The sequence below is a fragment of the Lonchura striata genome, chromosome 25 (genome assembly GCF_050655825.1).
Source record: "Lonchura striata isolate lonStrDom1 chromosome 25, ASM5065582v1, whole genome shotgun sequence".
In the NCBI taxonomy this organism is placed as follows: domain Eukaryota; kingdom Metazoa; phylum Chordata; class Aves; order Passeriformes; family Estrildidae; genus Lonchura; species Lonchura striata.
This window is the reverse complement of record NC_140727.1, coordinates 4,840,518-4,867,356: the sequence shown is the minus strand read 5'-3', so window position 1 is coordinate 4,867,356 and position 26,839 is coordinate 4,840,518. Positions and strand designations below refer to the sequence as shown.

General features: G+C 50.1%; 4 protein-coding genes and 1 pseudogene across 4 annotated transcripts; 3 read left to right on the top strand and 2 right to left on the bottom strand.

Annotated features, from left to right (window-relative positions):
- Positions 1-302: 302 nt before the first annotated feature.
- LOC146765436 (uncharacterized) lies at positions 303-1,442 on the bottom strand. Its single transcript, XM_085560824.1, has one exon. The coding sequence runs from the start codon at positions 1,364-1,366 to the stop codon at positions 680-682; it is 687 nt and encodes a 228-aa protein (XP_085416950.1). The 5' UTR covers positions 1,367-1,442; the 3' UTR covers positions 303-679.
- A 1,965-nt stretch (positions 1,443-3,407) lies between these two features.
- On the top strand, positions 3,408-6,139 carry LOC146765435 (uncharacterized). The gene has a single exon (XM_085560823.1). The coding sequence runs from the start codon at positions 4,836-4,838 to the stop codon at positions 5,547-5,549; it is 714 nt and encodes a 237-aa protein (XP_085416949.1). The 5' UTR covers positions 3,408-4,835; the 3' UTR covers positions 5,550-6,139.
- Positions 6,140-7,669: 1,530 nt separating this feature from the next.
- Positions 7,670-14,281, top strand: LOC146765434 (uncharacterized). Its single transcript, XM_085560822.1, has 3 exons — positions 7,670-8,171; positions 8,297-8,382; positions 10,366-14,281. Exon 3 carries the CDS (start codon positions 10,384-10,386, stop codon positions 11,113-11,115), a length of 732 nt encoding a protein of 243 aa, XP_085416948.1. The 5' UTR covers positions 7,670-8,171; positions 8,297-8,382; positions 10,366-10,383; the 3' UTR covers positions 11,116-14,281.
- Positions 14,282-16,387: 2,106 nt separating this feature from the next.
- On the bottom strand, positions 16,388-25,220 carry LOC110476911 (uncharacterized). Its single transcript, XM_085560829.1, has 2 exons — positions 18,145-25,220; positions 16,388-17,549 (listed from the first exon to the last, which is right to left on the bottom strand). Exon 1 carries the CDS (start codon positions 25,177-25,179, stop codon positions 24,700-24,702), a length of 480 nt encoding a protein of 159 aa, XP_085416955.1. The 5' UTR covers positions 25,180-25,220; the 3' UTR covers positions 16,388-17,549; positions 18,145-24,699.
- On the top strand, positions 20,722-21,159 carry LOC110476910 (feather keratin B-4 pseudogene; annotated as a pseudogene).
- Positions 25,221-26,839: the final 1,619 nt, after the last annotated feature.

Below are 26,839 nucleotides of genomic sequence, written 5' to 3'. Positions count from 1 at the left end.
TAATGGGGCTGAAGGAACAGGCTCAATTGGAAAACAATTAGATAATTTGTTTGCAATCGAGGTGAAGTGGAGACAGGAGGCAAAAGATCCCACAGAATTCCAGTTCAGCAAATTCTAGAATATGTCACAGGGTGAAACCAGAGCTCCCAATTCCTGTTAAAGTGGCCTGAAAGTGACTCCAGGATTTAAGAGAGGAGGATTTCAGCTGGCTCTGGGCAAAGTGGTTTCCAAGTGAAGGATTTGTAGGAGAAAAGGTTGAAAAGAAAATGTGAGGCAAAAGTAGGGGTATAAAGGAGCTTCAGTAGGAAATACTGATGATGGAATATTTGTTGTTCCCCCCTTCAAACCCAGTGCTGAGTGGGATAATTGTGTCTGGTTCTCATCCTGGAGCCTCCAATCCTCCCAAATTCCTGAATTAGGCCAAAAGCATCAGTTGGAAGGAGGAGTTACAAGGAAAAAAAAAACAACATGGGAATTTGAATGCAACAGAACTTTATTGGCAGGGAAGGGTTCGGGGCAGAGTCACAGGCAGGGAGCACAAAGGACAATTCCCAGGGCTTTGGGAAGCGATGCAGATCCACAAAGGCTGGAGAAGGCGATTCCTGGGGTGTCCTTGTCTTGCAGCTTCCCCAGGAGCTGAGCCCAGCCCGCGGCTGCTGCCGGGGGAGCCGGGGCTGCCTCAGAAATAAAAGGAGCCGCAGTTTCCTCCTCCAAACCTCCCGGAGCTGGAGCTGCCCCCTCCGTAGGATCCCCCTCCATAGGAGCCGCCCCCAAAGGAGCCCCCGCCGCAGGAGCCCCCGAAGCCCCCGCCCGAGGAGCCGAAGGTTCTTCTGCTCCCAAAGGATCTGCCCCCTCCGTAGGAGCCCCCGGAGCCAAAGGATCGGCCCCCTCCGTAGGAGCCCCCAAAGGAGCCACCTCGGCAGGATCCGCCAAAGGAACCGCCTCCGTAGGATCCACCCATGGAACCTCCTCCGTAGGATCCCCCAATTCCCCCCATGGAACCTCCTCCGTAGGATCCACCCATGGAACCGCCCCCATAGGATCCCCCCATGGAACCTCCTCCAAGGGATCCCCCAATTCCCCCCATGGAGCCACTGCCCCCTCCGTAGGAGCCCCCAAGGGCGCCCCCGGATCCCGAAGATCCCATGGCCCCCGACGGGAAGGAGGTGCCCACGAAGCTCTCCTGCGGGCAGGAGCTGAGGATGGGCCCCGGGAAGGTGATGACCACGGGCGGAGGGTAGACCACGGCCCGGGAGTCCCCGCAGGAGGTGACACAGGGCTGGCTCCAGGCGTCCGCGTAGGGCTGGGGACAGGACACCTCGCACGGGGACGAGCAGCCGCTGCTCATCATCGCTCCTGACGACATTCTTGGGATGGACGGCGACCTGCGGCAGCACAGCAATCAGAACCTCAGTGCCCAGAACTCCAGAGGAAAAGGAAATCCTGCTCTGGTTCTTTCCATGAGCGGGAAAAGTGGGGAAGGAGAATTTGGGAAGAGTCAGGCTTGTCCCCTTTCTGTGTTTTTCTGCACTGAGCTCTGCTGATTCTCAAAGGGTTTCCTGCTGCCCTGGCAGTGCTGGGAATCCTGGAGAGCAAAGCCAAACTCAGGGGTCTTTGGGAGCAGCTCATCCCCAGGAGTTTTTTGGACCATAAGATAAAGTTGTGGTGTTCACCAACAACCTTGATCCCATTGCCTGAGAAATTCCAGTCCTGTCATTGATCCTGTGCCTACAAATGCAGGCTTGGATGGGACTTTGGGTTTAAAGCCTGGAAAAGGCAAATGGGATTGGTGGGCACCACAGGTTCTGCAGGAGAGCAAGCCCTCCATGTCCTGGAGACACCTTTTAGGATGGGGAGGAACATGAAGCAGGGGATAAATCCTAACTACAATTCCCAAAATTCCAGAGGAAAAAGAAATCCTGCTCTAGTGCCTTCCATGAGCAGGAAAAGAGAGGAAGAGCTTAGAAAGATTCCTGAAAACATCTTTTGGGAAGGAGAGGAAAGACAGAAAATATTTTCCCCTATTCACGCAGAGGACAAAGAAGATCCAACTCACCGGGTCTGGAGAAGTGGAGACGAGGAGCAGCTGTGGATGGCACTGCAGAATTCCAAGGGCTCTTTTATACTTTTCCTGACCCCCAGTGGGATGGGAGCTGCGCTTTATGCAAGAGCTTCCCACGCGTTACCAAACCATGTTTTGCTGGCTGGATTGTTTCATTAATTGTCCTAATTGTTCTCCTAAGTGACGTGATAAATTCATTATTAATCCCAAGTCACGTTCCAAGCACTGCACCCCTTGGGTTTGATCCCATTTGCTCCACATTCCGACCCCCAGAAGTCACCTCGGAGCTGGTGCTGTCCCTGGGCCTTGCTGGAACTGAAGCTGGAATGAGTTTTGATCCACTTGACGGATTTATTGATTAATAAATCTGTTTCCTGCACAAGATTTTGCTTTCCACCCATAATCTGGATTCTGGGGAGTTGATGGAAGCGCTGCCACTTCCCAGAGCTGCCGGAATGGGAGAACCAGCAGCAGAACCCAGGATTTTCCATGTAAATCAATATTTCCCAACCCAACTGGAGGAACCCAGAAAGTTTCCCATTAATTGAGGAGTCAAGGAGGAATTGCTGACTGGCAGAGCTGTCAAACCTGGGGATGTCACCGGGGCCTGACAGGGCTTGTTCGGGTTCTGTTGCAAGATCTTAACCCCGATATCGGCTCCTCGTGTTCTGTTTTCCAATCGGGTCTGGAAACACCAGAAAAGTGGGGATAGGAGTTATGTAAACACCGACAATAAACTTTATCGTGATAGAAATGTGAAATGTGGGATGATCACGGTATTTCGGGATTGTTGAGGTTGGAAAAGAGCTCCAAGGTCTTGGAGTCCAACCTGGGACTGATCCCCACCTGGTCACCCAGACCAGTGGCCAGGTATTCCTTGGACAGCTCCAGGGAGCCTTTCCAAGGCCTGACCACCCTTTCCAGGACAAACAAGATGAAATTCCAGCTCCAAACTGGAGTCGCTTCCCTCCCACAGCTCCGACTGAGAATCAAATCTCGAATCTCAAAAACCTCGAACCTCAAATCTCAAATCTTGAATCTTGAATCTCCAATATCAAATATTAGGTTTCAAATCTCAAATTTCAAATCTCAAAACTCTTCAGCTGACTTTGATTTAGAACCAACTCCCTACCCCAGTCTGGGGTTTGATGACACCAATGTTTGTGTGAGGTGTTTGTGACAACTACCCCAAAATATCCATCACATCTAAAACCCTCCTGGATGTTTCTGGTGATTGATAAATTGGGAATTTTGCTTGGAGATCTCTCCTACTATTTATGCATTTCTGCCTTTCACCAGATGAGGTCTAAACCCAGGAATTCTGCTGGAATTTTCAGGGAAATCAGGAATTCCCTGAAAAAATAATCTTGGCCAGTCTTGAGATGCTTTTATTGTGTTTTAGATGAAATCAGATTCATGCACTCAAAAATATTTTGGTTTCTTCCTCCAATGATACCTCCTGGACACGTGTCTCCCTGGAATATTGCAGCTGTCCCAACAGGGGACAAAAGGAGAATTAGGATAATTAAGATGACAAAAGGAGAATTATGAAAATTAATGTGACAAAAGGAGAATTAAAATAATTAAATGCTCTCACACAGGGCTTCCTTGGATGACAATGAGCACCCAAGGTATTAATTTAAGTGCTTTTTAACGAGTTCCTTGGGTTAAATGGGTACAAAAAATGACCCTTCCCATCCAAGGATTTATAAACACAAAATTTGTGGGTTTTCCCAATTCTGGATTTCCAGGGAATTTTCTGCAGAACAGAAAATATTTCCCCTGAGAAAGCCAAACTGATTTTTGCCCTTGCTGAGGGAATTCCCGATCCATCCCCCTTCCAAGCCAATTCCCAAGTCAAACCAGGTCATGAAATGGCAGCAGTCACAAAATCATCAAAAAATTATTTAAGGATTAAAGCAAGACAAAGGGTGTGTGCATGTATTGGCCGATGAGGGGTTGATTTACGAATCATTAGCACCTATCAAAGCAATTATTACAATTAGAAGGCGCTTATGCAGCAAAAAGTGTCGCTGGTGATGTCCCACAGTTGTGTTGCATGGCCTGGGAGCTGTCGGGAAGGGTATAAAAACCGGGATTCTCCTGCAGCTTCTCCAGCACCTTCTCCTCAGTCCGGTTTTCCCTGTGAGCCCGGTGAGTTCTCTGCCTCTAATTCCATTTCCATTAACTGGGATGCGGCTGTCGGTGCTGAACTGGGAAATGATTCCTTGTCAGAGCTTTGAAATGATCGGGAATTGGGACTTGGGGCTCTTTTCCGAGCCAAATTGTTCCATTCTATCAGTTCTGTCTCTTGGGAAGGGAGGTTTGTTGTGGCTGGTTGGGAGATGCAGATCTCAAAGCGTGAGGTTGTGCTGTTCCCAACCACAAAGGGAAAGTCTCAATTAAGCACTGCTTATTTGACGGGGAGGTTACAACTTAACTACTCCGAGCTTGGCTTTTATTCAGGATGAAGGGAAAAGAGAGGAGATCTTGTATTTATAGGGCAATAATTCCTTCAGTCAGGAAATTACACATTTTATCATCCTGGGGATTGTGTAAAAGCCCAGATCTCTTCCCGGAACATTTTAATTTTAATCCTTTGCAGAACAGCAGTTCTCCCTCTATCACAAAAGATGTCAGGAATCTCTCTACTCTCCTTCCCTATTTTTTCCTGCTCATGGAAGGCACCGGAGCAGGATTTCCTTTTCCTCTGGAGTTCTGGGCACTGAGGTTCTGATTGCTGTGCTGCCGCAGGTCGCCGTCCATCCCAAGAATGTCGTCAGGAGCGATGATGAGCAGCGGCTGCTCGTCCCCGTGCGAGGTGTCCTGTCCCCAGCCCTACGCGGACGCCTGGAGCCAGCCCTGTGTCACCTCCTGCGGGGACTCCCGGGCTGTCATCCACCCTCCGCCCGTGGTCATCACCTTCCCGGGGCCCATCCTCAGCTCCTGCCCGCAGGAGAGCTTCGTGGGCACCTCCTTCCCGTCGGGGGCCATGGGATCTTCGGGATCCGGGGGCGCCCTTGGGGGCTCCTACGGAGGGGGCAGCGGCTCCATGGGGGGAATTGGGGGATCCCTTGGAGGAGGTTCCATGGGTGGATCCTACGGAGGAGGTTCCATTGGGGGATCTTACGGAGGCAGTTCCGTAGGGGGAATTAGGGGATCCTATGGAGGAGGTTCCATGGGTGGATCCTACGGAGGAGGTTCCATGGGTGGATCCTACGGAGGCGGTTCCTTTGGCGGATCCTGCCGAGGTGGTTCCTTTGGGGGCTCCTACGGAGGGGGCCGATCCTTTGGCTCCGGGGGCTCCTACGGAGGGGGCAGATCCTTTGGGAGCAGAAGAACCTTCGGCTCCTCGGGCGGGGGCTTCGGGGGCTCCTGCGGCGGGGGCTCCTTTGGGGGCGGCTCCTATGGAGGGGGATCCTACGGAGGGGGCAGCTCCAGCTCCGGGAGGTTTGGAGGAGGAAACTGCGGCTCCTTTTATTTCTGAGGCAGCCCCGGCTCCCCCGGCAGCAGCCGCGGGCTGGGCTCAGCTCCTGGGGAAGCTGCAAGCCAAGGACACCCCAGGAATCGCCTTCTCCAACCTTTGTGGATCTGCATCGCTTCCCAAAGCCCTGGGAATCGTCCTTTGTGCTCCCTGCCTGTGACTCTGCCCCGAACCCTTCCCTGTCAATAAAGTTCTGTTGCATTGAAATTCCCACGTTGGTTTGTTTTCCTTGTAACTCCTCCTTCCAACTGATGCTTTTGGCCTAATTCAGGAATTTGGGAGGGTTGGAGCCCCACCCCCAGCTCCCTCTCAACCTCTGCAGACCCTTCTCCATCCCAAACCTCCTGAATAATTCATATTTATTTATATTTCCTGCTCACAACATCTCTTGTAACTTCACCTGTATGAAGTCTGAAATCCTTTTCCAACTGGGATTGCACAAGCACTTCCTCATCCCCGCTTTCTTCCACATAAATAAATAAAGACATGCAGGAGAAGAAATTAATTCCTGCCTGTGGAAGTTGGGCTGGTCCAAAAGCTCCCTCTGGAGCTGCTCTGGGGAAGGGAATTCCTGCCAGGAAGGGCAGAGAGGTTCTTCCCTTGCAAGGGGCTTTTGGGGAATTCCTGGGGCTGAAACCTGGAAAGAGATGAAGACCTGGAGCTGGGAATGCCCCCGAGAGAACCAAAAACAGGATAAAAGCTGCAGGAGTCTGCTGCTTAAGGAGAGAGGAGGAGGAGGAGGAATACTCCAGGCAGAGCTGGCACTGCTGAAAGGAGCTGGAAAGGAATTCCGGTGTCTCCAAACTTTTCCGAAGCTGCCAGAGGTTGTTGCGGTGGGCTGCTCCAGGGCAAGCAGCCCCTGACAGGTCCTACTGATCCTCATCCTGATCGTGATCCATTAACTCCCCATCCCTGGAAGTGTCCAAGGCCAGGCAGGATGGGAATTGGAGCAGCCTGGGATGGTGGGAGGTGTGGGGCATGGGATGAAGACATTTCTAAGGTCCCTTCCCACCCAAACCATCCCATTTCTGTGATTCCTTTAAAATCCTCTCTCAGGGGCCCATCCCACCTTCCCAGCTCCAGAATTTTGTGTCACACTCAGCTGAGGAGCCCTGGATCAGGTTGGCACCAGGACCTGCCACCCCAAGCCAGATGTTTCTGAGCATCCCCAGCATTTCCTGGGCTCATTTCCCTCCTTCCTCTTTTATTTCTTTGGTTTATTTTTGTCACGGCCTCCGTGCTCTCCGTCCCCTCCTGGAAGCAGAGCGATCCCAGAGGCTCCCCTGGGCAAAAGCACTCATTGGGAATGCTGTGAGGAAATGCTTGGGGATGGTTTTGCAAACACCCACTCATGTTTTACCCATGCAAAGCGCCGTGGCTCTCTGAAGTTAATGACAGGCTGCGGGTATTAAAGCAGGACTGAATCATAGCGTCCCTTCCAAACAAATGTGTCAGGGCCACCCATGTGATTCTCCTGACTCAGCCTCGGGAATTCGGATCCCTCTGGTTCTTGGGGATTAAAAGCCTGCCCCTGTGTTTGTTATCCTAATGATACTATTTCAATCCACTTGGCCAAACACTCACCTTCCCAAATCAGGGCATATTTGGAGATTTAAATGGGATCGGGCTTCTCTCACCTCGGGGGCTGAGCTTCCAGCATGCCATGAATTTCTGCTTCGCCCCAGCACGAACTGGGGCTGTAACTCTTTGTCCTCTGGATCCAGAGCTGTCCTGAGTGACCTTAAAGAAATCCTGTTTTTTTTTCCTGGTTTTCCTTGTGTTAAGCAGTGAATTATTGTCTCGGCGGCTTCTCCCCTCGCCCTGAGTTTCCCACACTCCTCCACACTCCAACATTTTTCTGGTGACCAAAACCACCAGGAAAGGAACTGGGGATGGAGTGATTTATCCCATACCAGGATCCCTCTGACCATCCCACTTTTCCCAAAAGGGACCTTCCCGCTTCTGATTTCTTTCTGGGCATGAATTTTGTGGCAGAGGAGGAGTTCTGTGCTAAACCAGGGCTCCACTGGCCACATCACCTCCCAGTGTTCTTTCATACCCCAGAATCCCAGGATTATTGGGGTTGGAAGTGACCTCTGGAGATCTCCCTGGGCAGGTGACACAGGGACACATCCACGTGGGTTTGGGATGACTCCAGACAGGGACAATCCAAATTCTGCCCTCCCTGGGCAGCAGCTCCATAGAAGGAAGTTCTCCCTCACGCTGAGGTGGAACTCCTCGAGGTTTGGAACTCGGGGTGAGTCGGATCCTGGACTCGGACACCAAATGAGGAGCCAGAGCCCCATGGGCTCAGCCGCGAGTGGCTCTGGGAGCCGACTCGGCCACTCCAGTCCAGCCATTCCCATAAACACGTCCCAACAAGTTTGGAAGCAGCCGGGAACACTCACGGCTAATGCTGGGTTAGGCTCTGCTGCATTCTTGGAGGCCAGGAAAACAAATCCTGGGATTAAGGAGCTGCAAGGACGAGCCTTGCAAAGCTCGGGAACTCCTGCAAAGCTGAGCTCAGCCCGGGCTTTCACCTCGGCAGAGCTGCAGGAATAAATTTGAGTCTCAAAACTCTGAAATGAGAAGAATCCGGGGCCAAACAACGGCGGTCACGTGCAGGTGAGAAAAGGGTAATGAACACAAACAGTGAGCAAAGCAAAGCAATTACTGTAATTACCCCTCAAATTTGGTTTGGGGAGTAATGGGACCTAATGCACAAATATGACGTTATTTTCTTGCATCAGCCTGGTGGTCCAGCTGGGGATATAAAAACCATTCCTGACTCAGGGAGCTTCCAGCGGGTCCTGTTGGCTTCTCCTCGGTGAACTGAGTAAGTTGGATTCTGATATAACTTCTTCCTAAAATAAGACAATAAAATGAGTCTAATTTTACAAATGTTTACAATTAACTCAACGCTGAATTTTGGATTCGTGTTCTGCCATTCTGGAAAACAATTCCATTTATTTTCATGGAATAATCAAAATAATTTTGATTATCATCCAGAAGCGTTGCAGGATCAAAGTTTAAAAATGTATTCGCAATCTAGATAATATTAAAAACATTTAATTCCATTGCTTTATGGAAATTTAATGGATTCAGCCTTTAGGTAACCTTAAAACACCTCAGCCAGCAGCTTCCACCTGGCGGGGCGGTTCTGACCTTGTGGCTTCCAATTTTTATCTGATTTTGGGCAGAGGTGGTGCGGAAATTTAAACACAACTTTTAGAAATATTGAGATGGGCAGAGCTGCAGTCTCCTGTGGATGAGGACGCAACATCCCTGTGGATGAGACCCTACAAAATTCCTGGTTTTCCTATGCAGGAAATACAGGAATGGCCTAAAAAATTTCAACTTGGGAAGCTCCTTTGGGTGGTTTTGTTCTGTTTATGCAAAGCTTTGGTTTTATGCAAAGCGAGAATATTTGAATCTCTTTGGGATGTGCTGTGCTCTGTGTCTAGGTCTGGTTTTAAGTTATTCCTTTCCTCTGTTTTGGTCTCCGATCAGGGTCAAGTCAAGGACAGAGAATTAAGAGCTGTAACAGATTTAAAGGGTGGGAAGCTCAGGAGAGCACCTGGATTAGGGTTTAAATTTGGGTGAATTATGCACATTTGGACATCGTGTTTAGAATGCCAAAGAAAACAAAAATGGCTTGAGTCAAACTCAACCCCACCCAGGCTTCTCCAATACGCAGCTAAAAAAAATAAATAATCACCTGGGCTGAACTCAAAATATTCAGTTTAATCTGCAACAACAGATTAAGCAGCTCCTTCACTGGGTGCTTTGAGGTGGAATTTGGGTTAGGTTGAAATGACAACTTGAATGGACTTTTGTGCTGTTTTCCAAATACCCACCCTTAAATATATTTCAAAACAGAAAGAAAAACTCAGCCCTGGTTTGGGAACAGTTTGAATCCCTCTGAACTTCAGATTTGGGACAACTGCTCTCAGGTTTTTGTTGTGCTTCAGCTTTTCCTCATGGTCTTGCAAAAGGTTTTTATTGAATTTTCCAAGTGAGTTTTGTGTTCAATGTCTGTGGCAAAGGTACCTGCTGTGAACTGACTGCACTAAATCCATAATTATTGGTATTCTCATGGATCAATTCCATCACAGGGATGATATCCCTCGGATTCTTATCTTTTTAGCCCAGACTTTGTCCAAATTTGGTCCAGTAAAACCTCTCGTGTTGTCCATTCCTACAGTGTTGCCCTCGTTTTACTGAGCTCCACCTCTGCAGCCCAAATTGCACAGGAGAAAACAGATATTAATTAAACAACAGCCCCAAAGGGGTCATTTGGTGTCCCCAAAGAGGTGTTTTGGTGTTCCCAAAGGGGTGATTTGGTGTCCTCCAAGAGGTGGCTTGGTGTCCCCAAAAGAGGTGTTCTGGTGTCCCCAAAAGAGATGTTTTGGTGTCCCCAAAGAGGTGGCTTGGTGTCCCCAAAAGAGGTGTTCTGGTGTCCCCAAAAGAGGTGTTTTGGTGTCTCCAAGAGGTGTTTTGGTGTCCCCAAAGAGGTGTTCTGGTGTCCCCAAAAAAGGTGTTTTGGTGTCCCCAAAGAGGTGGCTTGGTGTCCCCAAAAGAGGTGTTCTGGTGTCCCCAAAGAGGTGTTCTGGTGTCCCCAAAAAAGGTGTTTTGGTGTCTCCAAGAGGTGTTTTGGTGTCCCCAGGTGTTTGTGTTCCCAGGGCTCTGGAAAGTCACCAACAAGAGCCAAGCCAAGCAGAGCAGAGTGGTTGTCAACCCACCCCCTACCTTGTGCCTATCCACGGGTTGATCCCATCCCTCTGGCTCCTCAGGATTGACATTTGTCCCCTCCTTGCAGGTCCAGCCCAGCCGCAAGATGTCCTGCGAGAAAACCGTGTGCGCCGAGCCCTGCCCCGACCCGCGCGCCGCCGCCTGCAACGAGCCCTGCGTGGTGGCCTGCCCCGACTCGCGGGTCATCATCTTCCCACCACCCGTGGTCGTCACCTTCCCGGGGCCCATCCTCACCACGTACCCGCAGGAGACCGTGGTGGGCTCCACCGAGTCGGCCGAGCTGGCCGGGGCGCTGGAGGCGGGCGTGCCCATCGGGACGGGCCAGAAGGGCTTGGAGTGCCTGGAGTCCTGCTGCGTGCCGCAGTTCGTGGCCAAGTGTGACCCTCCGTGTGTCACCCAGTGTGCCCCGCCCTGTGTCGCTCCATGCGCCGCCCCGTGCGCCACCAAATGTGCCCCGCCCTGTGCTCCACCCTGTCCTCCACCCTGTCCTCCACCCTGTGCCCCACCCTGTCCCCCACCCTGTGCCCCACCCTGTCCTCCACCCTGTCCCCCACCCTGTCCTCAGCCTTGTCCCCCACCTTGTGCCACCAAGTGCGCCCCGCCGTGCCCCGCGCCCTGCGCCGCGCCCTGTGCCACCACCTCCTGTGCCACCAAGTGCGTGACCAAGTGCGTGCCCACCTGCGCCACGCCCTGCGCCACGCCCTGCGCCACGCCCTGCGCCACGCCCTGCGCCACCAAGTGCGTCCCCGAGCGCTCCTACACCTTCTCCACCCGCTGGAAGCACCCGTGCCAGAGGGGCCTCTGCAAGAAGATCTGAGCGGTTTTTGAGGGAAATAACCACGGAAAGGAACGAGGGAAGAAGCGAAGGAATACGGAATGTGATCCGAAGGCTGCCGGAGAGGGAAGCGCCGCTGGAAACCAGGACCTGCGTTTTAAGTCTAGGATAGAGCTTTAGTTTAGTTCAGGCTTTTCTTTCTTCTTGGGGCTTTGCCTCTTCTGTCTGTGCTTTGGACTTTCTCTGCCCAGTTCGACGCCGAGCGTGGATCGGAATCGAGGGATTTGGGGAATGGTAGGGATTGGAAGGTCTCAGCAAGTGCGAGGGGAGGGGCTGTCGGGCTGGAAAGGGTCAGACTGGAGCAGGTGATTGCAATTTTGGGTGATTTTGGGTGATTTGGGGCTTTTCTCGGAGTTGGCTCCTCTTTGTCTGCATTATTCTCTCTGCAAATGTTCGTCTCCACTTTGCATTCCCATTAAAATGCTGCTGCATCAAACCCGTTCGGAATTCCCTTTTTCCTCTGCTCCTTGGGCTCTCTTGGGGACACTCAGCCTTGGATAGAGGGACAGGCGACCTCCACGCTCTTCCCAGACTGCTCCAAACTTGACTAAAGGTAAAATTTAGGGTTAAATTTCTGGGATAAGAGTCTTTATCCCTAAAAAACCGTGACTCTGCATTTTCTGGGGTAAGATATTTTATCCCTAAAAAAACACCCTGGCTCTGCATTTTCTGGGATAAGATATTTTATCCCTTAAAAAAACCTGGCTCTGCATTTTCTGAGATAAAATATTGTATTCCTAAAAACATCTGGCTCTGCATTTTCCAGGATAAAAACTTCAGATTGAAGCAAAATGGGAATTTTTTGTGTCCTGCTCATACCCAGCACTGTCTGGGGATTCTCTTCCCTCTAAACAAAGGGAACTGAGCCAAACCCAAGCTTTTCTCCACATTTCTGCATCCAAACTTTCCTGAACTGCTTTTCCAAGGACTCTTCTCCACTGCTTGACAGTAACAGGGAGGGACCTGGAGCTCCAAGTTCCAGGAGCCAGTGCCAGCAACAGATCCCTCCAGGCAGTTTGGGATGCCAGGCGTGTCCTGCTCATCCCATTCCGAGCCATTCCAGGCACTGTTTTTATCCTAAAGATCATGTTCGGTTCATTCTTCCCTAATGGCCACGTTGGTGCTGGAATTCCGGGTCATTCCCCACCCCAAAATATCCCATGGCTTCCACACAACAAAGAGAGCCAGCACACTTCCCAAACACTCCCAGGCTGGATTACGCCTGGACCTGGAATGTTAATTTAATGTTAATCAGGTTTTATTTGGGTTACATGCCCTAAAACTGGAATAATTGATTTGGGAAAGAGGAAAAAAAAAACAACAAGGTCATAATTTTAATCATTTCAAGTGGTTTTATTTCCTTAATATACTCCTAATACTTTTTTTTTCATTTTAGTAAATTGATGATTTTCACCCTAAAGTTGCTTTTCTCTTGTTTTATGGTTCCGATAACCAAGATTTGAGAACGTTTCCCATCAGGTCATGTTTAAAGAGGGCTCCCAAAATCCATTGGAATCCCTCAGCTCAGTCATTCCAGAAGTTCACTCTCTTCATATTTTCAAACAAATTGGGGTTTTTTAATGCTGAAAAAAATTAAGCTAAATAAAAATAAATGCTATTTTATTCAGAACAAAACCCCAAGTTACCAGGCTGGAAAAATTCCAATTCCAGCAATTTTGCCTCCCTAATTCCCCACCTTGGAAAAAGAGAATCTCAAACTTTTTTGTGGACATCCATGAAAACTTTAACATTCAGAGATGGAAAAAAAAAAAGGGTTATTTGAGGAAAGAAGTAAAACAAGAAAACCTGAGGATAATCCAGCTGTGGATAAACCACCAAAACCACTTGGAAAAAAACAGGAATTCCTCTTGGAGATGGAGACTGGATATTGAGATTGGAGATTGGGATTGGAGATCAGGACTGGAGATTGGGATTGGAAATAGAGATTGGAGATTGGGAATAGAGATTGGGATTGTCCCCCCAGGGAAGGAGAAGTTTTGGGACAACTCAGTTGTGGCTTCCAGAATATGAAGGAGTTGACAAAAAACAAGGGAATGAACAATTCCCAAAGGATGGAGGGACAGGATAATGGGAATTCCACCTCAAGATCGTTTTAAGTTAGGGGAACTGAAACACATCAAGCATTTCCAGAAAATAATAAATCCCCCCAAAAAACTGCAAAATTCCTCCTTAGATTTGAAAAAACATGGATTAAATGTGATTTTAGAGAATCCTAAACCCTAACCCTAACCCAAACCTAAACCTAAACCTAAACCTAAACCTAAACCTAAACCTAAACCTAAACCTAAACCTAAACCTAAACCTAAACCTAAACCTAACCCTAACCCTCCTGTGATTCCCTGTCTCACATGGGAGGTGCAGACCTGAAAGAGCAAAGGAAAAAATTATTATTGCTAATTAATGCTTAATAAAGCGGGATTTTCTGCGGGCTCAGCAGCTCCCAGGGGAAGTCTGGAGAGGGCGCCGGGTTCTGAGTCAGCAGTGATGGCACAGAAAGCAAAGATCTCTGAAAAACATCTTTAAATTCCTGAATCATTGTTTGTCCTTCTTCATCCTCACCCCAAAACCTTCCTCCTCCTCCTCCTCAGGGGCTTGGAATGATCCCTGGATTTCTCCTTCCCTGGAAATCGCATTTCCCCTGTGATTGCTCTGACTCGAGCTGCTGCCAAAACAATTTAATTTTAATTTTAATTTTGATCCTCCCCTCGCCATCTCAGTGCTCTCTGATCTCAGGACGATGTCAAACCCTTGTTTTTCCCACCCAAACCCTCATCTGCCCGACACCCGGCGGGAATTGGGCAATTTTTGGTGCCGATTTCCTCACGGGGATTATTAAAAAGTCTGAGGTGAAATCCCAGCACCGGCTGTTGATTCAGCGGGGAAGGAGAACCAGGGAGGAGCCCAAGGCCTCACTCCTTTCATCTCCTGCGCCGGCTCTGAGCCAGGAATTCTTTGTTTGGAGAAACAAAAACAGGGGATGGAGAGGACAATCCACATGGGGATATTGGACTGGGGGATTTTGATACATTTTGGGAAAAAAAATCGATATGAAAGCTCACAGCAAAATAAATCTTCAGCTCGGGAGTTGTGCCAAGGGTGGGAATTGCCCTTGGGGCGGGCGATTCCATTTTGGGATGTCTGACATCCCAAAATCTCCAGGATTTAAAGGAACGCCAGGTGGATTCTGGGGAGAAACAATGGCCAGAATTACCTTGACTGAGAGACAAAAGCGAAAAATAAAAAGGCATTTGAGGGACAATGGGCACAAAGAGGGCAGGAGCGGTTCCCTTCCCCCGGGGCGAAGTGAGGCTCTATAAAAGCTCCTGCAGCCAGATTTTAAATCATTTTTCTGCCATTCTCATCCCATCTCCTGCTGTGCCACCACGTAAGTCAGGTCTGGGGGTCGGGCAGGGTTCGATTTACCTCTTAAAAATTCACAGGGAGAGGTGGGAGATGGTTTAAGATTTGGGAACAGAACAGTCGGAAATAAATGAGGCAAAACGCGTTAGTTCTGAGATGAATTTAATAAATGAATATTTGGAATATGAATATAAGATATATGAGTATAATAAATATGAAAGTTGAGAATAGAAATATTGGAAATGTGAATATCGAAAAGACGAATATTGAAAAATATTAATATTTGAATGAGTGAATGAATGACTATAGGAAATATGAATATAAGAAAGATGATCATTGGAAATATGAATATTGAAAAGATTAGTAATTGAATGAATGAATATTAGAAATATGACCGTTGGAAATATGAATATTGAAAAGATGAATTTTAAAATATATTAATATTTGAAATATGAGTATAATAAATATGAACATTGGAACTCTGAACACTGAAAACATTAAAACTGGAATGTGAATATTGGAATATACGAATGTTGGAAATATGAATATTTGAATAAATAAATAAATAATAGATATAAAGAGTAATTAATAATAATAACTAATAATTAATGATTATAAACAATAAATAATAAATAATAAATAATAAATAATAAATAATAAATAATAAATAATAAATAATAAATAATAAATAATAAATAATAAATAATAAATACGTGAGGGCTCCCCGTTGCTCTGTCCCCTCACCTTGTCCCCTCTGTGTCACCTCCAGCCTCGCGATGTCCTTCCAGCAGCTCTGCCCCGTGTCCTGCCCCCAGCCCTGCGCGGACACCTGCAGCCAGCCCTGTGTCACCTCCTGCGGGGACTCCCGGGCCGTGGTCCACCCTCCGCCCGTGGTCATCACCTTCCCGGGGCCCATCCTCAGCTCCTGCCCGCAGCAGAGCATCGTGGGCTCCGCGTTCCCAGTGGGAATGGGAAATTCCTTCGAGTCCGGAGCTGTCCAGAGCTCCATCCAGTCCGGAGCTGTCCAGAGCTCCTTCGAGCGCGGAGCAGCTTCTGCTGGCTGGAATTTCTCCTCCTCCTCCTGCTACTCCTACCCCTCCTATCCCCGAAATTCCTACCTCTCTTATTCCCGAAATTCCTACTCCTCTTATCCCCGACATTCCTACCCCCGTCCTGCCAAGCCCAGCAAAGGTTTGGGTTACCAATTGCCGCTGAAAAAGAAGCAAATCGGGAAATAGTGAGCGAGGGGAGGACTCCGAGAGGGGCCGGGGCTGCTCCTTCATCCCAGGAATGATCCCGGGAATGATCCCAGGAGTGATCCCAGGAACAATCCCAGGAGTGATCCCAGGAATGATCCCAGGAACAATCCCAGGAGTGATCCCAGGAATGATCCCAGGAACAATCCAGGAGTGATCCCAGCCCTACAATTCCCTCTGGATGGATCTCCGCTCGCAATTCCCATCGATTCTGCCTTGCTGTGAATTTTCCCGAATTCCTCTGAATTCCTCTGTAATTCCCTCTGAATTCCCCTGGGATTTCCAGCGGCGCTGCTGTCACAGGATGAATCCCATTTCTCAGCACCAATAAAATCCTTTCTGCATCACGATTTGGAGTTTTCTGTTCGGGCGGGATGAGCTCTTGGAGCAGTTCTGGAGTGGATATTTAATTTTTCATGGAATTCTTTTCCAAGCACTGCGCAGCCCTCTCCCACCTGGTTCCCTGGGAAGGTGAAATGGGAATTTTCTGACAGATGAATCCATAAAAACATTCCCTGGAAGAGCCAAACCCTCCTCCCAAGATCTTTGGGATAATGGGACAGTTTGGTCCCATGGGTTTGCAGAGGTTTTATAAAAAAGAGAAGAAATCCAAGGGATTTGAATGCAAACACAGAAGTTTATTGGGATAAAAGTGGACAAACAGTTCGGGGTTTTGGGAGGGAAAAGGCAAATTTGGAGATAAGTGACATTAAAAATAAGAAGGAGGAGAAGAAGAGCAGCTCCCAGGGGTGCTGAGGAGATTCCAGGGGTGCTGAGGAGATTCCAGGGGTGCTGAGGAGATTCCAGGGGTGCTGAGGGGTTTGCATGGAAGTCGAGCATTTCCCACAGGTTCTGAACAATTTCCTTGGATTCTGAGTAGTTCCCATGGATCCTGAGCAGTTCCCATGGATTCAGAATAGTTCCCATGGATCCTGAGCAGTTCCCATGGATCCTGAGCAGTTCCCATGGATCCTGAACAGTTCCCATGGCTCCTGAATAGTTCCCATGGATCCTGAGCAGTTCCCATGGCTCCTGAACAGTTCCCATGGATTCTGAGCAGTTCCCATGGATTCTGAACAGTTCCCATGGATCCTGAGCAGTTCCCATGGATTCTGAGCAGTTCCCATGGATTCAGAACATTTCCCATGGATCCTGAGCAGTTCCCATGGATCCAGAACATTTTCCATGGATCCTGAGCAGTTCCCATGGATTCTGAGCAGTTCCCATGGATCCAGAACATTTTCCATGGATCCTGAGCAGTTCCCATGGATTCTGAGCAGTTCCCATGGATCCTGAGCACTTCCCATGGATCCAGAACATTTCCCATGGATCCTGAGCAGTTCCCATGCATTCAGAGCATCTCCCAGCCCCACAGAGCCACATCCCCGGGCTCAGCCCCTGCCCCAGCTCTGGCTGCCGCTCCCCCCGGTTCCCCCATCCCCTCTCCCGGTTCAGCAGGGCCCGCAGCCCCCGGAGCGCTGGCTCCAGGCGCTCCTGGAGGAGAGGAAGCCTCCATAGAGCAGGGAGCCCTGCAGGCCCGCGGGGCGCTCCATTCCCACTGGGAACGCGGAGCCCACGATGCTCTCCTGCGGGCAGGAGCTGAGGATGGGCCCCGGGAAGGTGATGACCACGGGCGGAGGGTGGATGACAGCCCGGGAGTCCCCGCAGGAGGTGACACAGGGCTGGCTCCAGGCGTCCGCGCAGGGCTGGGGACAGGACACGGCGCAGGGCGCGGAGCAGCGAGAGCTGAGCTGGCTGGAGAAGGACATCCTGGAACTGCTGCGGAAAGGGGAGCTAGGGTTGGAAATCAGAGCAGCAGAGCCCCTGCTCGTATTTTTCTCTCTTTCCCTTCTCCCTCTTCTCCTCACTCCTCTCTTTCCATCCCTTCCTCCAAAACCTCTCCAAAATCTCAGCTATTTCTCTCTTCTCCCTGTCCCTCTCTCCTGTTCCCTCCACCCCTCCCTCTCATACGGCTCCTCTGTTAAAACTCAGATTTTTTTCTCTTCTTCCCCTTCTCCCCCTGCCTCTCCCTCTCTGTCTCCATGCCTCCTTCCCTCCCTTCCAGGCATCTCCTCTCCAAAAGCTCAGATTTTTCTTCTTTCTCCCTTACCCCGTCCCTCTCCCCTCCCTCCCTCCCTCCCTCCCTCCCTCCCTCCCTAGCACTTGCTCTGGGAAAATCCTTTTTTTTCTCCCTCTTTTCTTCTCCCTGTCCCTTTCCTCCCTCCTTCCCAAAAAGCTCCTCTCCAAAAACTCCGATTTTTCTCTTTCTTCCGTCTCCTTCTCCCTTCCTCCCTGGCAGCTCCTCAGAGCTCTCCCAGTCTCCCCAAGGAGCGACTCCCACCCCGGCCACCCCCAAAGCGTCCCCCGGACTCACTCAGATCCCGAAGAGGAGAAGCCCGAGGAGCTGAAATCTCAGGAATCCGGAGCTGGCTTGGGAGGAATTGGGAGCCGGGAGCCTTTTATCCATCCCGGGATCGCCCGCGGGGGTTGAGCCATCCCCGGCGTTTCCCAACCCTCGGGAGGCGATCCCTGCCCGGGCTCCGGTTGTTTTATCTGCCTGGAATAATTATCAGTTTCTCCCAACACCCTCCAGTTTCTTCCTTGAGGTTTTTTTTTTAAAGCGGTTTCGCTTCCTGAAGCGTTTTGCTGATTTTGCCAAGCTGGTAAAAATGTTGAGGAATGAATTTTTTTGGGTGGAATTGCTCCACAGGCAGGAACAGCTTCCATAGACCAGCCCAGCCTTGGACACTGGCAGGGGTGGGAAATCCATGGAATTCCATGGGCCAGGCCATCACAGGGAACAATTCCTTCCCAAAATCCCACCCAAATTCCCCCTCTGTCCTCCTGGCCCCATTCCCTGTGTCCTGTCCCTGCAGTTCCTGAGGAAAAGTCCCACTCCAGCTTCCCTGGAGCCCCTGCAAGTCCTGGAGGATCTCTGGGGTCTCCACAGGCTCAACATTCCCAACATTCCCAGCCTGGATCCATCGGGGAGTGGCTCCAGCCCCCTGAGCAACTTCATGGCTTGGGGACACCAGAACCCGGCACGGAATTCCTGGTGGGATCTCAGCACAGCAGAGCAGAGGGGGAGGATCAAACACCAGGACCCAAAATGAAGAATTTTAGGGTTCATTTGGGTTGATCCCATTGGGTTTTTCCTTTTACCCTTTCAGGAGGATGGGGAGGTTGGGACAGGGATTTCCAGGTGTGGTCGGGGCAGGAGCAGCTTCCAGGGGTGGTTGTGGCCCCACAATTTCTCTTTTCCCCGGTTTTTCCTAGTCCTGGTTTTGGTTTGGGTGAATCCTCTTAACTGTAAATTCCAAGGGTTGGGAAAACTCAGGGAAACCCCAGGAAAAGCTCCCTCAGGCTTCCTACCCTAAGAGTTACCAATGGAAAAAATGGAATAATAGGGACATGTTGGGACAGAAATCTCAGGGCTACTCAAAACCCTCACTGTTCACTTTATAACTCCATAAAGGGAGGGATTTTTTGGGGGAAAATCTCATTTCTTGAGGAAATTTAGGAATAGTGTTGGGTATGGGAAATGGAGACTCAACAGGAAACGCAATCCATGAATGACTGGAGAGGGAGGAATCTGAGGAACAAATCTGCTGAAGTTGCAGCCAGACCTCTGCCTCAGCTGGAGCTGCAGCTGGACATTCCCAGGTTTTCCAGGGGTGAGGCACGGATCCCCTCCCTGACCTGGCTCACCCCAGTCCGTGAATCCTCCTCCCTCAGCAGCGCTGATCCCACAGATTCCCTAAAAAGTGGATGTGGATTTCTCCTGGAAAAGCCCCTGGTTACTCCCCCTGGACATTTCATGAGTGTTCCTTGACCAGGAGGATGGGAAGGAGCTCTTCCCATTCCCAAATTCCGTCGGAAGGCACCTGTGGATGAACGTGCCTGGAGTCGGAGTCACCGGAGTCACTGTGGGTCAATAATGGCAGAAATTGCACAATTCCCTTTTCCTCTGAAAAAGCCGGGTGGGATCCGGGCTATGTCAGCACCTCGTGTTGATGGATCAACCTCTGAGCAATCGTGAGGCAATCCCAGAAGTAGGAAAAAGCAACAATGAAAATCAAAAAAAAGAAATCATTACCGCGCCTGAGTAATGCCATGGATGTAACAACAACAGTAATAATTGCTGAGCGAAATAATCACTTTATCTGGGCCAGTGAGAGGTGGAGGGAATTTTTCTTGGATCATTCATCAGCCGTGGATGTTTCAGCTCCAGCTGATTGCCCAAGAAAAGGTATAAAAACCCTCTTGGCTCTGGGCTGCTCCAGCAAACCCTCCCGACTCACTCCGAGCTCCACGGGGTAAGTCCGAGCCTGGAATTGTTCCTGGAACTGTCAGGATCTGAACTGAGCTTTGCTTGGATCCCAAATTGTGGGGCCAGCAGGGCCGGGGCAGGGGTTGGGGTTACTGCTCATTTTGGGGGTTAACATTAATTTTGGGATTTACTGTTCACTTTGGGATTTACTGCTAATTTGGGATTTAATGTTAATTTTGGGGGTTCCTGCTCATTTTGGGGGTTACTGTTCATTTTGGGATTTACTGTTCATTTTGGGGGTTACTCTTCATTTGGGATTTATTGTTCATTTTGGGGGTTACTCTTCATTTGGGATTTATTGTTCATTTTGGGGGTTACCCTTCATTTGGGATTTATTGTTCATTTTGGGGGCTACCATTCATTTTGGGGGTTTGCTCTTCATTTTGGGGGTTACTGTTAATTTTGGGGGTTTACTATTAATTTTGGGGGTTACTGTTCGTTTGGGATTTACTATTCATTTTGGGGGTAACTGCTCATTTTGGGGGTTACTGTTAATTTGAGATTTACTGCTAAATTTGAGGGGTATTTTTGTGTCAAATCGACTCCATAATTAAGAGTCGGGACACATAGGAGACAAGGACACGAGAAGATGGAAAACGCCGCATTTTGAGCCTCTTTGTGATGCTTTTGCTGTCCGCTCTTTCTCTTCCCAGCCCAGCCTCCGTTAAATCGGTCTCTGACCTTCCTGCTGCCTCGGCTCTGTGGTTCCAGACCCATCCTCAATCCCAGGAGATGTTTCCCTACAGACAGAACTCCAGCTCCCGCTGCCTGGTCCCCTGCGGGATCTCCTGTCCCCAGCCCTGCGCGGACGCCTGGAGCCAGCCCTGTGTCACCTCCTGCGGGGACTCCCGGGCTGTCATCCACCCTCCGCCCGTGGTCATCACCTTCCCGGGGCCCATCCTCAGCTCCTGCTCGCAGGAGAGCATCGTGGGCTCCTCGGCACCCTCAAACTTCCTGGGATCCGGAAACTTCCTGGGATCTGGGGGTTCCTACGGCTCCTACGGTTACGGGAGGTCCTACTCCTCCTACGGATCCTCCGGGAGCTGCAGACCCTGTTAAACATCCCAGGAATGAGCAGGAAGGAGCCAAGAGCCACCACGGAGCCTCCACAAATCCCGGCAATTCCCGGAGCATCCTCAGCCCCAAATCCCGGCAGTTCCCGGAGCATCCTGAGCTCCAAATCCCGGCAATTCCCGGAGCATCCTGAGCCCCAAATCCCGGCAATTCCCGGAGCATCCTGAGCCCCAAATCCCGGCAATTCCCGGAGCATCCTGAGCTCCAAATCCCGGCAATTCCCGGAGCATCCTCAGCCCCAAATCCCGGCAATTCCCGGAGCATCCTCAGCCCCAAATCCCGGCAATTCCCGGAGCACCCTGAGCTCCAAATCCCGGCAGTTCCCGGAGCATCCTGAGCCCCAAATCCCGGCAATTCCCGGAGCATCCTCAGCCCCAAATCCCGGCAGTTCCCGGAGCATCCTCAGCCCCAAATCCCGGCAGTTCCCGGAGCATCCTCAGCCCCAAATCCCGGCAATTCCCGGAGCATCCTGAGCCCCAAATCCCGGCAGTTCCCGGAGCATCCTGAGCCCCAAATCCCGGCAATTCCCGGAGCACCCTGAGCCCCAAATCCCGGCAGTTCCCGGAGCATCCTCAGCCCCAAATCCCGGCAGTTCCCGGAGCACCCTGAGCTCCAAATCCCGGCAGTTCCCGGAGCATCCTCAGCCCCGCGCTTTTATGTAAATTCCGGTTTTTCTTTTTCTTTTCTTCCCCCACCCCCCCGCGGGTCCTAAAAAAAGAAAAAAAAAAAACCCCCCAAAAAAAACAAACCAAAAACAAATCAACAAAACAAAGCGACCTGGAATGGTCCCATCCATGATCCCTGGCTGGTTGAAAGTGGGATGAGGTCGTGTCACCTTCCCACGCCTGAACACGCAGGAGTCGCCCTTGTGGAATGCCCAGCCCCGGAGCGATTTTTTCTTTAATTTCCCCCGGGATTTTCCACCCCCACCGTGATATTTCTCTTCCTCCTTTCTCATTAAACAGTTGTGCATCAAAATCCAGAGTTTTCCTGTGTTTTTTACCCATAATTTTGGGGGTTTTCCGCCAGTCTGGGTGAGCGTGGCAGCTTCTGGTGCCTTTCCACACCCAGAAGGTGCCCAGGTCCTTTCGGCGGTGACACAAAGTCATTCCAAGAGGGATAAAGAGGTTTTGGAACTCTCCCAATCCCATCCGGATCTGCCCTCGGGGCAGGCGTGGCTGTTCCCTGTTCCCAAAGAAAGTCAAACGCGGGTGACTGGGATTATTTGTGTCTCAATGCCCGCCCCGGGCTGCGATTTAATTACCTCCCGACACGGTAATTTTATGTTTTTTTTCCTTGTTTAAAAACAGCCTGGGGGAAAAACTTTCCTTGGAAAACTTCCCTTGGAAATTCCCACAGGAATGTTTACCTGAAAGGCAAATTATTGGTGTAATTCCATGAGTTCTTATAAATAAATTAAAATAAATTAAGGAGTTGTTAAAGTGCTCCCTGCAGATCAACCCACTCGCCCCTGGGAGGGTGGGGAAATTCTCTTTTCCTGGGAATTTCTGGCTGCCCCATCCCTGGAATTGTCCAAGAACAAGTTGAAGCAACCTGGGATGGGAGAAGGAGTCCCTGCCCATAAATCAAAGATCTTTAAGTCCCTTCCAACCCAAACCATTTTCTGGTTCTGTGAAACCCCAAAGGACAATTCTTTAACCTTTGATTTTTTTAATTCTCCCTGGGCTTGGAAGGAACAGAAAGAAACACAAGGAAAAGATCCGAAAATGTCTCAGAGTTTAGAGGGGTTTCTCCTCCATTTCCATCTCTGTTTTGCAGCAGCCTCGGGTCCTGTGACCCCTGGATATGGAGCGAATTTGACACAAAAATCATCATTTTCTGGCCACTGCAGCAGGGGGATGTCTGGCTGGCATTTCCTGCAGTTCTCGGGCACAATCTGAAGAAGAACAGGACAGAAAACTTCCGATGGAGGCAGCTGAGGCTCCTGATCCACCTGCCACCCAGGAGAAAACTGAGGATGAGAAAAACTCGGCTCTGAACCCCAGAGGTCACTGCACCCTTGTTTTACCCCGGGCTCAGTCCGAGGACAAGGAAATGCTGTTAATTGAGATGCAATCAGCAGCTGACTCATTAAAAGCCTTGCAAAGGCAGCCTCAGCCTAATCCCAGCTCCGGGCAGATCCCGATGCCAATTAAATATCTTGTGTTTGATTTCCATACTTTATTTAATGGATAAAATGTTTATTTAATGGGTTTTAGGTGCTCCGGGATGGCAAAATCTTTATTTAATGGGTTTTTCGGTGCTTCGGGCTGACAAATTCCCTGCAGACACAAAGGCCCAGGGATGTGCCCTGCTGGATTCCAGCGTCCTTCCAGGGCCAGATTCCTGTGGGATTGGCATTTTTCTCATTTTGCTATTGGAGGAGATGCACTTCAATTTTTTTGGGTGCTTTAAATGAAATTCTCCCTCAGGCACATTGAAGAAAAGCTTCTTTTTCTTTTTTTCTTTTTTTTTTTTTTTTTTAACCCAAATAATTAAATAAGAATATCTGGAATCTTTGATTTTTGCAGCATCCAAGGGGCTCTGAGCAACCTGATCAAGTGAGAGAAAACCAGAGGGGTTGGACTGGATGACCTTTGGAGGTCCTTCCCTATCCAAACCATTCCTTGATTCCATAATTCCTGGTTAAATAAAAAAACCCAGAATAAAGAATAATTCTACCTGATAAATTCCCCATGTCCTGTCAGTTTTGCCCACGGCCTTTTCCAGACTGAATGACGCTGGAATTCTGTTATTTATTTTATTTTTTCTAATTTTCAAAGGATGGAAAGCTGCTCCTGAGGAGTTTTATTACAGAAACATTTGGAAAATCAGGTAAACCCAGGTTGTGCTCCTGCTCAGGGAGCAGCTCGGACCTGCCTGCGGGCAGATCAGTGAGTGAAGGGAAAAAGGGGGGAAAAGTGGGAAAAAGGGGGAAAAAAGGGGAAAAAAGGAAACCAGGAGGCTGCTGTGTGATGCAACAAAGTTTTAATGAGCGGGAAATGCCCCTTTGCAAAGCCAGAGATCACAGAACGCGGAAAATCCATTCCCAGACAATTTCAGGGGAAATTCATTCCTGGATAATTGTGGGGAAAGTCCAACCAAAGTCTGCTCTGAGATGTCCTCAGCCGGCTTCTCCTGGCTGTTGTCCGAGGATATTGGTCATTGCAGGTGAAATCCACAGGGAATGGACTGTCCCATGTTGGTCCAATAAATTGGGAATGCCGGAACAGGGAATGGACTGTCCCATGCTGGTCCTATGAATCGGGAATGCTGAAAGAGGGAATGGGCCGTTCCACACCCTTCCAATAAATCGGGAATGCTGGATCAGGGAATGGGCTGTTCCATGCCAGTCCAATAAACCGGGAATGCTGGAATAGGCAGCGAAAGCAAACAACGAGGAGGTGCCAAACAAGAAGTAGAAGAAAGATCAGGAATGTGAAGGCGCCCATGGAAATGCCAACCCCTCACGCTCGTGGCCGTGGATTTGGGCATTCCCGGGATTCCCTGGAGGCTCCGTTGCCCTCAGCAGGGCCCGCAGGAGCCGCGGAGGAGGCGGCTGAAGCGCCGTGACGCCGAGGGGCCGCAGGAGCCGCTGGCCAGCGCCGAGATTCCGTATCCAGAGCGAGTGCCGTATCCCGGGAAAGCCCCGGAGCCGTAGAGACCCCCGGAGCCCAGGGAGCCCCCGAAGGCCGGGACTCCAGCAGATCCCACCACGGCCTGCTGCGGGAAGGAGCTGAGGATGGGCCCGGGGAAGGTGACCACCACCGGGGGCGGCTGGATGAGGGCGGAGGAGTCCGGACACTGCCGGACGCACGGCTCGTTGCAGCTGTTGGCCACGGGCTGCGGGCAGGAGATGCCGCCAGTGGTGGGGCAGAGGTCGTAGCAGGACATTTCCCGGCGGAGGTGGAGGGTCCTGGAATGCAGAGAAGGAGCTGCTGAAAACCGAGGATCTGGGGAAGGGGCAGGAGGGGTTTGGGGGAGCTGGGAAATGGGGGGAAACATCCTCGGGGGAAAAATTGGGGTGGGACAGGAGCAGGTTTGGGTTGAGAGAGGGATGGGGATGGGAGATGGAAATGGGATGGGATGGGATGGGATGGGATGGGATGGGATGGGATGGGATGGGATGGGATGGGATGGGACTGAAGGGATGGGATGAATGGGATGGGATGGGATCAATGGGATGGGATGGGATGGGATGGGATGGGATGGGATGGGATGGGATGGGATGGGATGGGATGGGATGGGATGGGATGGGATGGGATGGGATGGGATGGGATGGGATCAATGGGATGGGATGGGATGGGATGGGATTGATGGGATGGGATGGGATGGGATGGGATGGGATGGGATGGGATGGGATGGGATGGGATGGGATGGGATGGGATGGGATGGGATCAATGGGATGGGATGGGATGGGATGGGATTGATGGGATGGGATGGGATGGGATGGGATGGGATGGGATGGGATGGGATGGGATGGGATGGGATGGGATGGGATGGGATGGGATTGATGGGATGGGATGGGATGGGATGGGATGGGATGGGATGGGATGGGATGGGATGGGATGGGATGGGATGGGATGGGATGGGATGGGATGGGATGGGATGGGATGGAAATGGAGTGGGACGGAGACAGAAATGGAGTGAGATGGAGACAGAAATGGAGTGAGATGGAGATGGGATGGAGATGGAAATGGGACGGGATAGATATGGAAATGGAGTGGGATGGAGATGGGATGGAGATGGAAATGGGATAGGATGGAAGGAACACAATTCCTTCATCAGATAAAAATAAGGATTTAAAACTTTTTTCCACCTGGATATCTGGGCATAAAAGCCTTCAGTTTAATGGTTTTCCCCAGTAAAAAAAAGTAGAAATATTATTTTATTCACTGGGTCATAGCACGAGTCTACTTTCCTTCTTTTTGGCTGTGGTGAAAATAACAAAATAATTACATTTTTTTAAATATATAAATGATTAGAATTAAAACAAACTCTTTCTTCAGCTGGATCATTTCACAGCTCAGGGCATGGGCAAATTTCCTTGATTCAGTCATGGACTGAAATGCAGGAAAATTCAGCATTTTAAAGCTTGTGCCATCCTGAATTTTCATTCTGCTGTCAGTCCAAGAATGGCCAAATACAAATAACAGGGAAAAAAGTCATCCCTAAGTAAAAAATGCCTCAAATGGATTTGGCTCCTAAATCCTTGCAGCAAAATACTTGCCAGGATACTGGAAAAAAATGAAAATTCAAAGAATAAAAATAAGAATAAAGGAAAAATAAAGCCCTGGAAATGAATGCAATGGTTGCGAACAATAGCTGGAATAAAAAATCAAATAGCAAAGGCATTCTGGAGCTGGGAGAGGAATGAAAACACATCGGACTTACCTGATGGAGAGGAGAAAAGCAGAATGATGGAAAAGCTGCGCAGAGCTGCTGCTTTTATCCCAACCCGGGGATGCCCCGGGGCTGAACACGCCGAGCCCGGGAGTCGCCAGCTCGGAGGAGCCGGAATCACTCCCCAAAGTGACGAAACTCTCCTCGCTTTGCACAACCACCCTGAATCTCTGCCCAGCACATTCCAGCTGCCGGCTCCCTTTCATCTCGGATCCTGATGGAGCAGCTCCATCCCTCCCAGCGGGAATTGAACCCCATTTGC

Bases quoted from the DNA above. Each gene is read 5' to 3' on its own strand.
- LOC110476911 (XM_085560829.1), bottom strand. From the start codon at position 25,179: ATGTTTCCCCCCATTTCCCAGCTCCCCCAAACCCCTCCTGCCCCTTCC.
- LOC146765436 (XM_085560824.1), bottom strand. From the start codon at position 1,366: ATGTCGTCAGGAGCGATGATGAGCAGCGGCTGCTCGTCCCCGTGCGAG.
- LOC146765434 (XM_085560822.1), top strand. From the start codon at position 10,384: ATGTCCTGCGAGAAAACCGTGTGCGCCGAGCCCTGCCCCGACCCGCGC.
- LOC146765435 (XM_085560823.1), top strand. From the start codon at position 4,836: ATGTCGTCAGGAGCGATGATGAGCAGCGGCTGCTCGTCCCCGTGCGAG.